A 16170-nucleotide genomic window follows, 5' to 3' on the forward strand; every position below is an offset into this window, starting at 1 on the left:
TGACTTTATGTCAGATTCCTGTGTCGTACGTGGAGAAACGTGTGCAGTGGTTTGCAAAAAGTGCCATGTTGATTTGCAAATTGTGTGAAAAGCTGAAAACGTGTTTAGAGTTTTGGAGATTTGAGCTGATGTTTTGCTCTTTGAGTGTCAGTTAAAAATAATTGTGCTTTATGTGTGTTAGCAATCGAGAAAAACTGTAAGAAATACCCAAAAAGGTTCCTGATACCAGCTTCTCATAAATAATTATTGTCTGACATTGTTTGTTGAATGTGAATGTAAACTAAATTTCATTGGGCTTTAGACTTTTAGTGGAACAAAATAACAGATTTTAAAACATCATCTTTTAATTCAAGATTTGTTTTAATTAATGGTTATTTTAGCAAAATGAAGGTTTAACATTGTGGCACAGGATGTTAAATTACCTAAGCTTGTTTGACTGCAATAAGATTTGAATATGAGGTCATATGGATTCTTGAGTGTTTTATGAAGTTACAGCAACATAAACCTTTGACCCCAATAATCTAATGAGTTCATCACTCACAGTGAACGTTTGTGCCATATTTGAGATACGACGGCGTTCCCGAGAATGGGACAGACTGACAACCCGAAAACACAATGCTATTAGCAACAGAGGCACAAGACGACAAACATTATTCTTAAAGTTTAAATGTTTTAGGCTTTAGGAGATGTCATTAAAGCTGGACAGACGTCGCTCACATGTCCTTGCTAATCAGGGGGAGGGAGGCCTGATCTGGTGACGCCTGCTCCCGGGGAAGAGTCGCATCTGTGTCCTCTCCTGAGGTCAGCTGATCCTCACTCTGTGTGACCGAGAAGTAAAAACTGTTTTCTGCTCGCCGTGCAAACATGAAAACACACTCTGAGATCTGAAGGGTGCGTTACAGGCAGCTGAGGGACACAGACAGTGTGGCGACAGAGACCGTGATATATCTGGTCAGGGGTGGAACAGAGGTCATAATGTAGATCTGTACATTAGGGTGGTATTAAATCATTAGAAAGAGCAGCATATCATTCTAATAGGCTTTTTTCACAGCAGACACTTTACATGCCACCACACATGTATTCATAATGTAAAATGAGGAAGCAATCATAAAGCCTTACTGGTTAGGACCATCAGCTGCAAATGCATTAAAAGTGTATTTATTTTTGTTTCATTTAATTGTGAGTAATTTGTAGTTCAAGTTTTATGGAACTATAGCTAAAGTTACAATGATTTGGTGGTTAACATCAAGTTCAAATAGAAATCTCTTTCCAAATATTTTGATTTGTTTTTATGTTAACACTAACGTGGAACCACATTTAAACTCTGCAGTGCTCTCTAGTGGTCAATATCAAAACTACATAAACACAGTGATGCAAACTTTGATATTTTAACATTTATTGGTATTTTCCCAGATTCATTAAGTAATTATACAAAAAAAAAAAGGCTTTGTCAGAGACTAAATCAGGATATAAAATGTACAGGTAACCAACATTCAGAGGAGGTCAGATCTTCAATCACAGAGAAATGTTTGTTTTCTAATGCCAGCACTGACAAGGCCTCAATTTAAGAGCTCATATTAAACTTTAAAGGACAAGTTTCAGGATCTTTTTTGTGTGCATTTCTACGCAACGATGAAGCTACAGTAGATTCCCCAGTGATCACTAGTGAAGCGTCCACAGTCCAGCTTCTCCAGACCCAACAGGGCCATGTGGTCGGGGGCCAGGCGGGGGACGCCCTCCTTGGTTGCTGGGCGGATGTAGACACGGTCGAAGCGGCAGCGACTGACGTAAGGAAGAGCCTTGTTGTTATTGGCTTTGGTGTCCCATGTGTAACGGCAGTGCTCCTGCTTTCCCAGTCGCTCCCACACATCGCTGACCTGTGGGGGGAGACCCACCTTGGCAACCTGGGATGGAGTCGAGGGGAAAGATTATTAAAGAGGAACACTGTGTGATGGCAGGTGTGGTGATAATTGATAAACAAAGATGTGAAAAATAATGTATTAACACAGGTGAGGGCTGGGACATTATAGTACAATCAGTAAAAAATAAAGAAAATAGTTAAACACAGATACATTTCATAATGCATATATACTTAAAAGGGTTTAAAGAAAAAAGGAACAAATTGTTAAAAATCTAGATGAAATTTAAAATGAATTCTCTACATTTTATTTGATGAGAAGTGCAACAAGGAAGGAAGGGTTCCTTGAAACTGGCATTTTGTAATTATTTAATTGACTTTAAGCCATCCAATTCTATACAAAAGTAATGAACAAGACAAAAATAAAAAAAGGGTCATATTTCCCCCAGAAACAAGGATTTTGTTGATAAAGAGTGGATTTCCTAAATAAGGGGGAGTGGATTACCATTTCAGCCATCACACATCATAGTTTTTAAGTCACACATGATTTAAAGGTCCCGTGTCATGCTTTTCCGGTTATTACCCGTCCCCTTGTGTGTTATGAAGGTTTTTATGCATTTAAACGGTCTGCAAAGTCACAAACCCTCAAAGTACACCCTGTAGCGGGTAAAACTCTAACACAGAAAATACCTGTCTATGCTGCCCCAGAACGCCTCGTTGGAGATTTTCTTTTTCAATTTTTTTCTTCCGGGAACCAAGTGACGTAACGACGACCCCTCCGTGGATTGGTCAAAATGGACCAATCCGCGGAATTCCTCACACACACACACAATCTTTTCTCAGCTGCAGCTCCGCCGATTTCTCCTCCCTGAGACGGCGAGACGCGGCGAGGCTGTGAGTCGGTGTGTGAGCACACACACAAACTCCCAGCCAGGCTGCGGGTGTGTGTGTGTGTGTTCGGGATGGTTTCGCTGTGTCTCGCTGTCTCGCAGACGGCCACTGGGCTCATAGAGAGGGGGGGCAGGAGCTCCATCAAGCCGTTTAGGACAGAGAGTGAATACACATACTATACAGAGATGCTGTATGAGAAACCCAATGTGAGTTTGGAAAATTGCACAATATAAATCTATTTTAGTATACCTCAACAATGAAATTATGATCAGTAGAAATGGCCATGACATGGGACATTTAAAGACAAATGACTGACCTCAGTGTCCCTCAGGTTTGTGTCCCCTCCAAACAGGACGGTGACGTCGTCAGGGGCCTCTCTCATCCTCTGCAGAGCAACCCGCAGCTGTTTCATCCGCTCCCCTGCTTGCGCTTTACAACTCTCCAGGTGGGAAGTCATCAGGCACAGCTTCTGTCCTTTGAAAGTCACCTTAATTCAAAGAGACAAATCCAACTTTGTATCAGCCAAGGTGAGCTCAAGGTGGCAAACGAGTTTCTGGAAAACTATATGTGCACATACCTGAGCTACGAGCAGATTCCTCATCATTTGAGTAGAGGGGAAAGTTACTATCTCACTCTCCACAAATTTGACTGTTGACTTCTTCAGCATGATCCCAGTGAAGTAACCCTCCTCACCACCTGACCCGCAGAGGTTAAGAGGAGCAATACATTAGACTATGGCAGCACAATTTGAGGGAAATATGGATAACATTGTTCAATGTCACTATAACAATATTAATTTCAATAAAAAGCTAATATATAGTCTACTCTGCTGCTTTCAGTATACTGCTCAAATACAATTGTGTGTGGAAGTGAAAGGAAACTATTACCAGCATTCTCTTTCAATAAATTAAACTGACCTCACATAGCACTTTTTGTATTGCTTAAAGGTCCCATGTCATGCTTTTCCGGTTATTACCCGTCCCCTTGTGTGTTATGAAGGTTTTTAGGCATGTAAACGGTCTGCAAAGACACAAACCCTCAAAGTAGACCCTGTAGCGAGTAAAACTCTAACACAGAAAAGACCTGTCTATGCTGCCCCAGAACGCCTCGTTGGAGATTTCTCTTTTTCCATTGTTTTCTTCCTGGGTACAGTGGCGTGCCCATACCCAAATGGACCAATCCGTGGAGCCGTTAGGTTCTATAAATCTATTTTAGTATACCTCAACAATGGAATTATGATCAGTAGAAATGGCCATGACATGGGACCTTTAAAGCGTATCAGTGGAAAACAGAATTTTAAAATACAAACAAGCACAGTATTGTAGTGTATTGCAAGTTAATATCACATTGACGATTAAAAAACAACGTATTATGCAGCCCCAGTTTAAACCAGGAACGAAGTCTAGGACAAGTCACTACTAGCACAATTCAAAAAGTACTCATACCTTCAATGAGTAGGTAACTGACAGCCCGTTTCTTCAAATACAGGACGTAAGGTGGAATGAGCTCTTGAAGGAACACCACGTCCGGAGTGTATCTACATGAAGATAAAGCTAATTTTTCATACACTATCTGACTATTAAACAATGTATATCCAGGGCACTGCTCTGCAGCTGACCTTTCATTTCAACATATTTTAATTAAGAAGTTTAGGTTACCAGCGACAAATACAATATCATGCTACGACAACCAAGATCAACAGTGTAGCCTACATATATATATCAAAAAAACGTACAAGACTACGTAGGAGCACAGGCCTCTGGCCCGCTCTCCAATGTTGTCCGTATCCAGTCCATCCACGTTCCAGGAGATCAGAGACAGTTTGTTGTCGTCTTCTTCTGGTGGTTTGCGTGTGGAGACAGGACTCTCTCCAGTCAAATCTATACTGGACATTTTTAAGACACTGTAAATTCTTCTGGAGTTGTAAATGTTTGCTGGCTCTATCAGAAAGACTCGTGACAGACGACGCTGAAGTTAGCTTTCGATTCAGAGCTTCAGATTCGGCAGTTAAGGGGAAAGTTAAGGGACATTTAAGTTACAGCGCTGAGCGAACAATCCTCCGTGTTTGTAACTCTTAAATCGCTGCATAGCCGATTTATTCGGACTAGATTATCCCAGAGAGTCTAAACATTCTTTATAACACAGTGTTAGATTTGTAAAACCTTTATTCTATATGTGAACATACAAAAAAGGGAGATTTCACTGCTTTTTTCGCATTTAGACCACAGACCAGGTCCTGATCTAAAACCACTTTACCTACTCAGGGCCGGCCCTAGACATGTTGGTGCCCTAGGCGAGATTATGATTTGGTGCCCCCCCCCCCCAAGCAATACACAATAGAATATATAAAGAATAAATGAAAAATCTCTACAAAAAACCAATACACCACAAAAACTGAAACGTATTGACATGTTGGTTATATACATAAAGAAGGTTTCAAATGTATTAATTATTGTATGCACATGTTTTAATTGGGGGGTGGACGTCACATCCTCTAGGGGGGTCCGGGGGTATGCCCCCCCGAAAAGATTGTTTTTAACATTTTAAAGTAAAATGCTTCAATCTGGTGCACTTTGAGCAGAATTACTAGAGACTAGATCTAGGGGGTACAACTCTAAAACACCCATATGAAAAAGATCAGTTTACATTTTAATAATCAAATAAGTATGTGAACATAACCAACAACCTACCATAGCCAATAACAAATAAATGTAACATATTTTATTGTTGTTGTTCATTCATATCTTATTTTACTAATAGTTAACATTTATTTATTCATGCATATTTTTTAATATCTCCAGTTTTAAACAATATTTTAGTTTACTGTCCTACATTGGAATGATTTCAAACCTGTTGTTATTTATACTAATAATTATAAAGGTGTGCCTTGGAAATATTTGTTTACATAAATTGTGACCAAACCGTTTGAGACCCACTGATATAACTTAGACTAAAGTGAACTATCTAAACACTCAAGAGTCCTTTACCTCACAGAGCTGTAGTTATCAGCCTCAATCCAACAACAATCCGCGGTACCGATGCATGCACGCCCTCTCTCTCTCTCTCTCTTGCTCGCTCGGAGGCTCGCTAGCACTTTGGCTGTGAGCTGCGGGCACCTGATAAGTCAACATCCCCCACTTTCATCACTTACAGCGCCCATTGTACAGGGCAAATGTAAAATGTTGCCGGCCCGGGGTGCAAAGGGTGTTTACTTTATTCAATTATTATTATTATTTTTTTTTCTTATTTTTTTTTTTCTCCCAGCGCAGCGCCCCTCCAGATCTGGAGGCAGTGGCAAGTACTTCCGGCATCTGCCACAGAGGCCACTACTCTGTGGTATCTGTGGCAAGTACTTCCGGCATATGCCAAAGATGCCACAACTTGCCGAGGCATCTGCCGCTGCTGAACGGGAGTTGCCACAAGATGCCAGAGTAAGAGAAGGTTTACGGTAGCTGCCACTCGCCTTCCGTGGCAAATGCTGCTATTTAAACCCGTATTTATCGTGTAAAATGTCACTGTTTAGGCATGACCAGTGGTGTAGTGGGCGTTGGACGCGGGGGTACGCCGTACCCCCACTTATTTGAAGCATGCATTTTTTTAATAGTCTAATAAATATAAAATCATTGCCTCAGTTGCAAGTATGTATTTGTTGTAATAATTACGAAAACATAATAGGCAGATTTCACAGTAGTTGTAATAAAAACGTAGCTCAAGCATTTATGCAACTTGATTTGAAGCGTGTGTGTGTGAGGGGCAGCACCGTGTGTGTGTTTGTGTGTAGGGTGAACAGATGTCCCGCTGTGTGCGGAACTGTCACTGCACACACAGCATCTTTATTATTTGTCCCGAGTACCACGAAATTAAGACTATGTCCCGCATTTGAGTGACAGTCGCGCAGAAAGGCCGGATCGGTTCGCTGACGGCCGACACCGCCCTATATTATTATATTTATATTATATTTTAAACGGCATCATGTAAGCTGCGCTGACAGGCGACACAGAGGTCTACAGTGTACAGTACTTGAGTATATATACTTAGTTAGCCTATTTCCCACCTCTGGTCAACAATGATAGATCTTAATGTCAATAAATTGTCTTTATTCACTTATAATATATCTTGAGTATTATCATAAAAATAGCACGTTTATTTATTTTAACAAACCACATTCTCCAAGTAAAATCTAATAGAAATTATAATGTTGAATCTTTTTGAAAAATAGAGATCGCACATCAGTCCTGTGTACAGATCAGTTCGATAAAGTCATGCCTAAACAGCGACATTTTACACGATAAATACGGGTTTAAACAGCAGCATTTGCCACGGAAGGCGAGTGGCAGCTACCGTAAACCTTCTCTTACTCTGGCATCTTGTGGCAACTCCCGTTCAGCAGCGGCAGATGCCTCGGCAAGTTGTGGCATCTGTGGCAAGTTGTGGCATCTGTGGCAAGTTGTGGCATGTTGTGGCATCTGTGGCATATGCCGGAAGTACTTGCCACAGATACCACGGAGTAGCGGCCTCTGTGGCAGATGCCGGAAGTACTTGCCACTGCCTGCAGATGCCACGAAATGAGCCAGGCCCTACTGGAGATCTGGCGCCCTAGGCGACCGCCTAGTTCGCCAGTGCCTAGGGCCGGCCCTGCCTACACATCAAATCTGGACTAGATTATCCCAGAGGGTCTAAACATTCTTTATAACACCGTTTTAGATTTGTGAAACCTTTGTCCTATATGTGAAAATACAAAAAAGGGAGATTTCGCTGCTTTTTTCGCATTTAGACCACATTAGACCACATTAGACCAGGTCCTAATCTAAAACCACTATACCTAGACTCATCAAATCTGGACTAGATTATCCCAGAGAGACTAAACATTCTTTATAACACAGTTTTAGATTTGTGAAACCTTTATTCTATTTGTGGAAATACAAAAAAGGGAGATTTCAGTGCTTTTTTCGCATCTAGACCACATTAGACCAGTCCTGATCTAAAACCACTATACCTAGACTCATCAAATCTAGACTAGATTATCCCAGAGAGTCTAAACATTCTTTATAACACAGTTTTAGATTTGTGAAACCTTAATTCTATTTGTGAAAATGCAACTGAGGGAAATTAGATTTTTCAACATTTGTATTGAGAAAGTCACCGCATAAGTCCATGTCCTTCCATTTCATTTCTCGTCTGCATTATCATGTCTTCTTTTTCACTTTGAAACAACAATTTCAAGAGTGCAGTAATGCAGTTGAAACTGTTGAAACTGAGTTTATACTGTAGATGCGAAAAGATGCGAAAAAAGCAGCGAAATCTCCTGAGTTGCTCCTGACTGGGCTGCTGTGCAGGTCTACAGTATAAACTCTATGGATAATGGGGTAATGAGGATCATGTCTGCAGGCGTTTGGGAGGTCAGGGGACTGCAAAGGTAGGAACACGATGAGGGCAAATGGTGGGAAGGAGAGGAAGAGCAGGGTCTGAAATTATTGCAGGTGTTAGTGGCAGATAAATGAAAATGATTTATATGTTGATAAATGAGACAAAGAATTGACAGAAAGCTTTTTATGAAAATGTCTTAGTATATAGCTCAAATGAAGAACAAGCACACTAATGGCTGAATTATGGTTATTTTAACACAGGCCACAATAACAACTCTGGATAAAGTCGGAGGTATGCAACTGGCAGAAGCACTAGGAGAGATCGAGTGTGGCCAGTTTGAGGAAAAGTAAAAGAAAAACAGTCGTTTTCTTTTGAAATTGTTGTTTCAAAGTGAAAAAGAAGACATGATAATGCAGACGAGAAATAAAATGGAGAGACATGGACTTCTGCGGTGACTTTCTCAATACAAATGTTGAAAAATCAAATTTCCCTCAGTTGCATTTTCACAAATAGAATTATGGTTTCACAAATCTAAAACTGTGTTATAAAGAATGTTGAGCCTCTCTGGGATAATCCAGTCCAGATTTGATGAGTCTAGTGGTTTTAGATCAGGACCTGGTCTAATGTGGTCAAGATGCGAAATCTCCCTTTTTTGTATGTTCACATATAGAATAAAGGTTTTACAAATCTAAAACTGTGTTATAAAGAATGTTTAGACTCTCTGGGATAATCTAGTCCAAATAAATCGGCTATGCAGCTATTTAAGAAGTACAAACACGGAGGATTGTTCGCTCAGCGCTGTAAATTAAATGTCCCTGAATTTTCCCCTTAACTGCCGAATCGGAAGCTTTGAATCGGAAGCTAACTTCAGCGTCGTGCTACACGAACAGTGACAAAGTAGAGAAGACAGGAGACTAACCATTCTACTGGAGGTTTTTCCTCAATTTTCTGTCTCTTTCTTTTGGAGCTGCTCTCACTGTCTGACATATCTTCTTCAAATACTTTCTCCAAATCAGCCTCAAAGAATGAGTTCATAGCTTTCTGTAAGACAACAGTTAAGACATTTCCATTTCACATGTTCATACCATGCAACGCATTATAATGTAGAAACATTGGTTAGCATTACCTAGCCTTAGAAAATTACCTACACAGTCAAATAAACTGCACTGAGGTTAAATTTAAACTCAAATGTTGCCACCAGCTGTAGCATCTGTCTGTATCTAGCAGAACCACAGCAGGCTGATGTAGCAAGTTGTTATAGTTACTGTACCTCCATCTCCCACTCATTTTCCGCCAGGTAGCACTGAGCCACCGCGCTATCAGCTCCTGTTATGCCCGCAAACTCACTGCACAGGCGACTTCTGTTTTCTTCCACATTAGAAACTGAGGGTTTTTCCGAGGCAGATGTTGAGGCCATTTTTTATAGCCACTATTGCGGACATAAATGAATGTTTTCCTCTGCAAGTTATCTCAGGTGCACCTGTTAAAGTCTTCCGGAATGTGAATGTGCTAATTAGTTTACAACAAATCCCAGAATACAACTCTTCTTTGTATTATAAAAGTAAGATACAAAAGTACAGTTTATCCTCGGCGTGGAATTAACACAACGCCATGTTGTGCCATTTACTTGTTAAAGCAAACGTTCTCTGACAGATTAACTTTAATTCCGCCCGGACGATCTATCGGACGCAACAGCTTCCGGTTTGAAGTAAAAACACATCTTTGACATTGGTCTCATACTCGCGTTAAATATGGCTTCTCTGTCTTTAAATACCTTAAAACAAATCATGAGAGCAATGGTAGACAATCCAGGATTTGACAGAGTCCTGAGCAAGGTGAACGTGCATATTATGCTACATTTCTGAATGTTTTAAGAGTTCTGTGACTGTACACCTCGATATTTTCTTTTAAATACAACCTATCGTGATCATCAACATTGTTGCATCTTGACAGGAAACTTTTATATTTGTGTTTCCATCAGGTGGATGTTTTGTCTGCAAGCCCAGGTAAGGTGGTGTGTGGTTTGCGGGTAGAGGAAGAGCACACCAACCGAGGAGGGACGCTGCACGGCGGACTGACAGCTACCCTGGTGGATGTTATCTCCACCATGGCCATCATGTACAGTGAGAGGGGATCACCAGGAGTCAGTGTGGATATGAACATAACGTGAGTCCAGTGTACTTCTTAAGGTTTATCACCTGTAGATTTACCTGTGAATGAAAAGTATCACTTAGATAAACATTGATTGTAGAGTTTTTACTTCATATCATGCTTGTTTTATAAAATATGTGCAATGAACTCTCGATGCATTGCAGACCTCTCTTGTTGGCATTTTATTGAGTTGAGATTGACACTTTGATATCACGTCCTGCAATTGTTTTACTGATGTGTTTGTTTTTTGCTTTGTATCTTCAGTTTTTCCTTTGAATTTATTTGACATGTGTGGCTGTTAAACACTTAAATGTGCTATTCTTAAACGTTTGACTTATATGGACCTATATGGTCACAACGTTTAAACTCTATGCAGTCTTATTTTTATTTCCTCCAAATAACTCTTTAATTTCAGGTTACTCACTAAGGTTTAATAATATCAGGCATAATAATAGGTTTAAGTTTTGTGCCTTAAAAACCCTGAATGCCCCAGAAAAATATAGAGAGCGTGATCTCTGTGTATTCAGCAGTGCCTTCAGCTGTAATGTCAGACCTCGACCTTCAGTGTGTTAACCAGGTCATAGGTTAAAGATTAACCTCGTAAACTAAAAATGACTGGGAACAAATGTCAATGTCTTACAGATACATGAATGCTGCCAAGATAGGAGAGGAGGTACTCATCACTGCTCAGGTTCTAAAGCAAGGACGGACCCTGGCATTCGCCACAGTAGACCTCACCAGCAAAGCCTCCGGGAAGGTCATAGCACAAGGCCGACACACTAAACACCTCGGCGGCAGCTGAACTCGCTCCTATGTGCCTGTCTGTAAATCACGTATCATGGAACTGTATGGTTAAAACAAGTTAACAAGATGTTAACTAACCTCTGACTGTGAAAACAATGTTGTTGACAAATCCTTCTCAGCTGTTAACTTAATTCATGTTGTAACACATATTTCGTCAACAGTACTGTATGGTCAGATTCACTCCTAATGGAAACACTGTATCAATGTTTCATGCACATGCAATAAAAGAAATAGACAAGAGTTATGCTTTCAGAATTTGCATTGTATTGGGATATGCTCAGCAGTATTGATTTGAGAATCAACAGAAAAAACCCAGAAGTTACACGCCTTATACCCTTTCAACTGAACACACTGAATCAACAAGGAGCAAAATTATATGTACTATGAACCTCATATTCTTTAACAAGCAAGCCTGCAAAATCAAATTTTAATTTAATGAGCATTGTAGCAAATTATATTCATTTTAGTAGGTCAAATTAAACAAAAAAATCTGTTAGCTTCCAGCAACTTTTGTTAGGCAAGTTAAACATTAACTATGTCACAATTTCAGTTCGTCACCAACCCACATCCCAAATAAAACAAAACATAACATCAGATTTCAGTAGCTTAAATGAATGGTGCATGAACGGCTTGACAATGACCTTCAACATTTAACCAACATGTCTCAACTTGTGTACAATGCCTTTCAGGTCACTCAAGATTTTAACAAAGGCCTGCCTAGCATGTTTCAGAGGAAAGCAAATGACACCAAAACAATTTTTAAAAGTCCAGCAAAAAAACTAAGGCGGTTTTTAAGAAGCAATACCTACACCATATGATTTGACAAATATTGTTCATCTTTGCTTATACGGGTGTTTTAACACCTTTTCACACCTGTCCTTGGTCAAAAGATTGTGTCAAGTTGTTCTAGAAACCCCATTGACATTACAAACAAGCTTTAACAATCCTTTCTTATGACAACAAGGATATCAAACACGTCCATCTGAGAACCACCGTGAAGACCTGTGTATTGTTTGTTCCTGTTTTGATGCAACATAAAGAGTTCCTTCAATGACCGGTGCTGTTGACAGAGCGGCTCCAAGAGAACAACCAACCACTCAAAATCAATGTTCGTGCAGGTTCAAATGAACAAAAATGGATGAGTGAGTAGGAGGGAATGAAAAGGGAGTAAAGAAAAAAAAAATGGAGAAACCAATCCAAAAAAATGGCAGAGAGAAGAGGAGGAACATTTGGGGTGTGAGGAAAAACAAGGGTGGGAATCGAACCAGCTTCTGGTCAGGGAGGGGAGAACAAGTAGGTAACAAAAAAAGGAGAGATCCAAGCACAAGTTCAAATCTTTTAAAAGAAACGGGTGGAGATGAGTACATCTATTTGCTTCTGAAGGTTTAGGCAGGAGAGAAATGAAGGGCTTTTCCCTATGAGGCTGGGTGAAGCAGGAAGCCTTAGTCAGGCATGTATGGGCGGAGGTGATCCTCGATGTCTCCCACACCCCAGCAGGTCAGCTGGTCCTGGGGCAAGTATAGGCAGAGGCTGCACAGCTTGAACACTGTGGCCTTGGTTTTAGGAGTCTGCAGGAGAGGTGGACAGAGAACATTTGTGGTGTGTGTGTTAGGACACTGTCTGAGGTTTAGGTTTGTCAGATCAGTAACATTATCATTTCAGAGGACTGACTCACCTGTAAGTGCTGTCTATCCATGAAGAGAAATACAGACTGAGTTGGGTTGTTCATGACCATTCCAGCCTTGTCTTTACGACCCAAAGCATGCAGGCACTGCTTCTCGTAGTCTCCATGATGAAATTCAAACTTGGCCTGTAAATTGTAGGAGAGACTTGTGAGCCAAGACGTACATTCTGTTACATCCAGACTAGGGCAATTAACTTAATTAATTATTAAAGGTATCTATTTGTGAAATATGTACATTGTGAAAATGAAGTGATTACAACTACATTTTAAATGTAATCCAAAAAATAGCTAAATGTTATAACTTTTATAACTTAAAATCTGTATTTTGACAGTGGGCAATTCTTTTTAATTGTTGCTTGAAAAAAATCCCCCCCTAGCTTTAGAAAGTTTCTTCTTTCAAAAGATCTTGGGAAAATGTGATGAATTATTTCATGGTCATTTGAAATGTATTTGACTAAATAATCAACTGATACATTTAGAAAGTAATCAGCATACTAATTGATAAAGTAATGTAATAATTCCATAAATAAAAAGTTGCAGCCATAATTAGAAGCAAGACCAGGCTCCAAAAATGTGCTGCCCACGTAATGTGAGATGATCTGACCTGAACAGGCCGAAAGGGTTCATCATCGGCCCCCTTCCATCTGGAGAACAGCAGACACACAATCTTCTCAATGTCGTTGCGTGGCCAAAGGATGAAGTCCATCTCCTGTGTGCAGCCTATGACATCCTGTGAGAAGAGAACAATTTAAACACAAAAGGTCTTTCTCTTACTCAAGATAAACCCTCCTCAGATGGTGGACTGACTTACCCTTCGCATTGACTGGTATCGGGGGGCGTGCAGTTGCACAACATCTTTTTGCAGGAGTTCTATCGAACTCTCGAGAGAGTAGCTGGAATCTCGCACACCTCGTAGGATGTTTTCTTCATAGTTGTTGGTCATCACCGGCACCACTTCAGCTACCTCAAAAAGTGCAGACTTCTTCTTCTGTGATGAGAAACGTAGATAAAAACACACTGGATGTAACATTTAAATGTGTAATGAGAAAATAAGTCATAAAAGAAGAGTGTGATTTAAGATGGAGTTAAGAATAACACTATTCCTCAATTTTACTGACAAACCTTGTCTTTGAAAACGAAGGCTATATAAATCTTGAAGTCAAACTGATCAGCCAAAGATTCCCTTTTCTTCCGAAGTTGAGCTCTTAGTCGATTTCTTGTATGATTTCTCCGTGAAGTTGGGTCCCCCATGGTTAGATTTTGATGGTAGTTCCTTCTCTTTTGCAGAAAACTTTGGCTTCACTCTCTACTTTTGTATTCATACGCTGGATAAAGGATGGCGCTAGCTACCCTTTGCAGAAACAACGCATCAAACAACTCTAGGCTAGATCTGTAAAATACCCACTAACTACCAACTGAGAAGGTCGACAAATCAGAAACAAAACTAAGTCATTTTAATTTTTGTAAAAGGGCAGTGTTGAGGAGGGGAATGGTCAACAAGCTAAGACTACATCTCCATATTACTGGTTCAGAAATCCATGTTTTAAGACATGACTTTTAAAGCCAAATGAGCTATTTTTCAACCTGCCATCGACAAGGGATTCCAACGAGATGAAAGAGCAACTTTTCTGAGTAGGTTACTGAAATCAACAGAAACGGCTGCTACCGTAAAAACCCATACTGACAATATTTTTTTTTGCTAGTGAAATTGAGGACTACAGAGACTAGCAAGCTGACACATATTTTACTATTTGGGTCATTTCAAAGTCCCTCATCCATGGCTATCGTTTTTTGTGTGTATTTATCTGTCGAGTTATGTGCGTGTTACAGGCGGATTTAAGATACAGACTAACATGGCAGGTAAATAGAGATGCCAGGAGATATTGGCACCGGGTAACATCGAAGACTACTGCCTTGACATTTCCTTGACTTTTTACTGCCACTCATTTAGCTCACGGCCTGCGGTGCTGCCACTGCTGAGAGTCATGATGTGGGCGTATTTTTAGCACACTAGCTAAGGTGAGCTAGCAAGCTAATCTAGGCATTCACTTCCAACACTAACTAGTAGTGACCCGTCGATGAAGCTACATCTTATCTTCTGACTGATTGGCTTAATCGAGGCCTATGTGTGGTTTGGCTAGCTTAGCGTACAGTCATCTTTCTATGCGTTTACATTTTCTCTCCAGCTTCAATGCGACTGCCAGTGTTGTGAAAGTCAAGCGACCTGCGGGGTTAACTGACTAACTGGTTTTGCTTGAGCTCAGCATTTTATTTAGCTAGTCGTCGTGTCTTGTCAACAACTTAATCGACCAAAATAAAACGGGAGAATCAACGGCTAACGCTGCGTGGAGAAATACACGTTAGCTTAAACAAAATCTCCCCCAAGTTTTCACGTCTGAAGTTTCGAGGTGTTTGCCGTTTTCTTTCTCTTCTTTTCTTCAGTCGTCACAACCTGCGACTCGCCCTGCTGCATGCCATGTCAAGATAAATCGACAATCCAGCTGAAGTCCTCCGTTCTTTCAGTCGACATGTGGCCTGTTCTGTCTCCCGGCGGGCCCATCGTTAACGGCGTGTCGTCCAACGTTTCTGCGTTTGGTTTCTTTGTGTGTTTTTTTTTTCTGGGCAGCTGATAATGGCACAAGCAGCTCGTCGATCCACAGCCTCCCCCAAAATGGCTGCGCAGACAACTACAAAAGATGTGACGTGTGTTGACATGTGACCACACCAGGGGAAAAACAACACCACCACTACTTCTGCTTTTATTTCGGGAACATTTCACATTCACAAGAATAAATGGACTGATTCTAAATCAAATGTTGCACATTTAAAATTAGAATTACCACAATATGGCACCACTTTAAAAACATATTGAAAATAAGGAGGAAATGAAAACCTAATGTGTATTTGATAAATATTTTACTTGAAATGTTACCTTTGGTTTTTACATCTCTTTATTTCTTTATATATATATTTATTTTTATTTTTATTACTACTTCTTCTTCGTCTGCTTGTATGGCGGGTGGCAACCAGCGTTAAAGGTGCATTACCGCCACCTACTGTATTGGAGTGTGAACCAGAATGATCTACCCCCCCTCAAAAAAACAAAATAAATAATACAATTAAAATTACATTATTTGTATTCACTCTGTTTGTCTTAAATGATGATGACAGAGACTAATGTTTCTTTGAGATCCGGTTGTTCCACTAAAGCTTCCTGATTTCTGTCTTTCTCTTTCTTGACTGTATTTGCCACAATACAGAATGACACGTTCTACTAATTCATCCACCTGGCAGTGTTCACATAATCCTGATGGATGTTTACTTACTAAATGTAGTGTTTTGTTCGTTTCCTAGAGTCTAAACCTTGTTAATAAATGTTCCTCCTTGGTGCTCCTTTTAACTGTATTGACTGTTG

At 40.2% G+C, this 16170-nt stretch overlaps 3 protein-coding genes across 3 annotated transcripts; 1 reads left to right on the forward strand and 2 right to left on the reverse strand.

Annotated features, from left to right (window-relative positions):
• Positions 1–1374: 1374 nt before the first annotated feature.
• Positions 1375–9603, reverse strand: tdp2b (tyrosyl-DNA phosphodiesterase 2b). The gene is made up of 7 exons (XM_034124337.1): positions 9387–9603; positions 9036–9157; positions 4485–4634; positions 4195–4286; positions 3327–3445; positions 3066–3236; positions 1375–1904 (listed from the first exon to the last, which is right to left on the reverse strand). The coding sequence occupies exons 1-7, from the start codon at positions 9531–9533 to the stop codon at positions 1623–1625; spliced, it is 1083 nt and encodes a 360-aa protein (XP_033980228.1). The 5' UTR covers positions 9534–9603; the 3' UTR covers positions 1375–1622.
• Positions 9604–9803: 200 nt separating this feature from the next.
• acot13 (acyl-CoA thioesterase 13) lies at positions 9804–11547 on the forward strand. The gene is made up of 3 exons (XM_034124339.1): positions 9804–9951; positions 10098–10282; positions 10910–11547. Exons 1-3 carry the CDS (start codon positions 9868–9870, stop codon positions 11067–11069), a joined length of 429 nt encoding a protein of 142 aa, XP_033980230.1. The 5' UTR covers positions 9804–9867; the 3' UTR covers positions 11070–11547.
• Positions 11313–15434, reverse strand: cunh6orf62 (chromosome unknown C6orf62 homolog). Its single transcript, XM_034124338.1, has 5 exons — positions 13878–15434; positions 13567–13743; positions 13360–13485; positions 12747–12881; positions 11313–12639 (listed from the first exon to the last, which is right to left on the reverse strand). The coding sequence occupies exons 1-5, from the start codon at positions 14004–14006 to the stop codon at positions 12514–12516; spliced, it is 693 nt and encodes a 230-aa protein (XP_033980229.1). The 5' UTR covers positions 14007–15434; the 3' UTR covers positions 11313–12513.
• Positions 15435–16170: the final 736 nt, after the last annotated feature.

Source organism: Trematomus bernacchii, unplaced genomic scaffold (assembly GCF_902827165.1).
Source record: "Trematomus bernacchii unplaced genomic scaffold, fTreBer1.1, whole genome shotgun sequence".
Taxonomy (NCBI): Eukaryota; Metazoa; Chordata; class Actinopteri; order Perciformes; family Nototheniidae; genus Trematomus; species Trematomus bernacchii.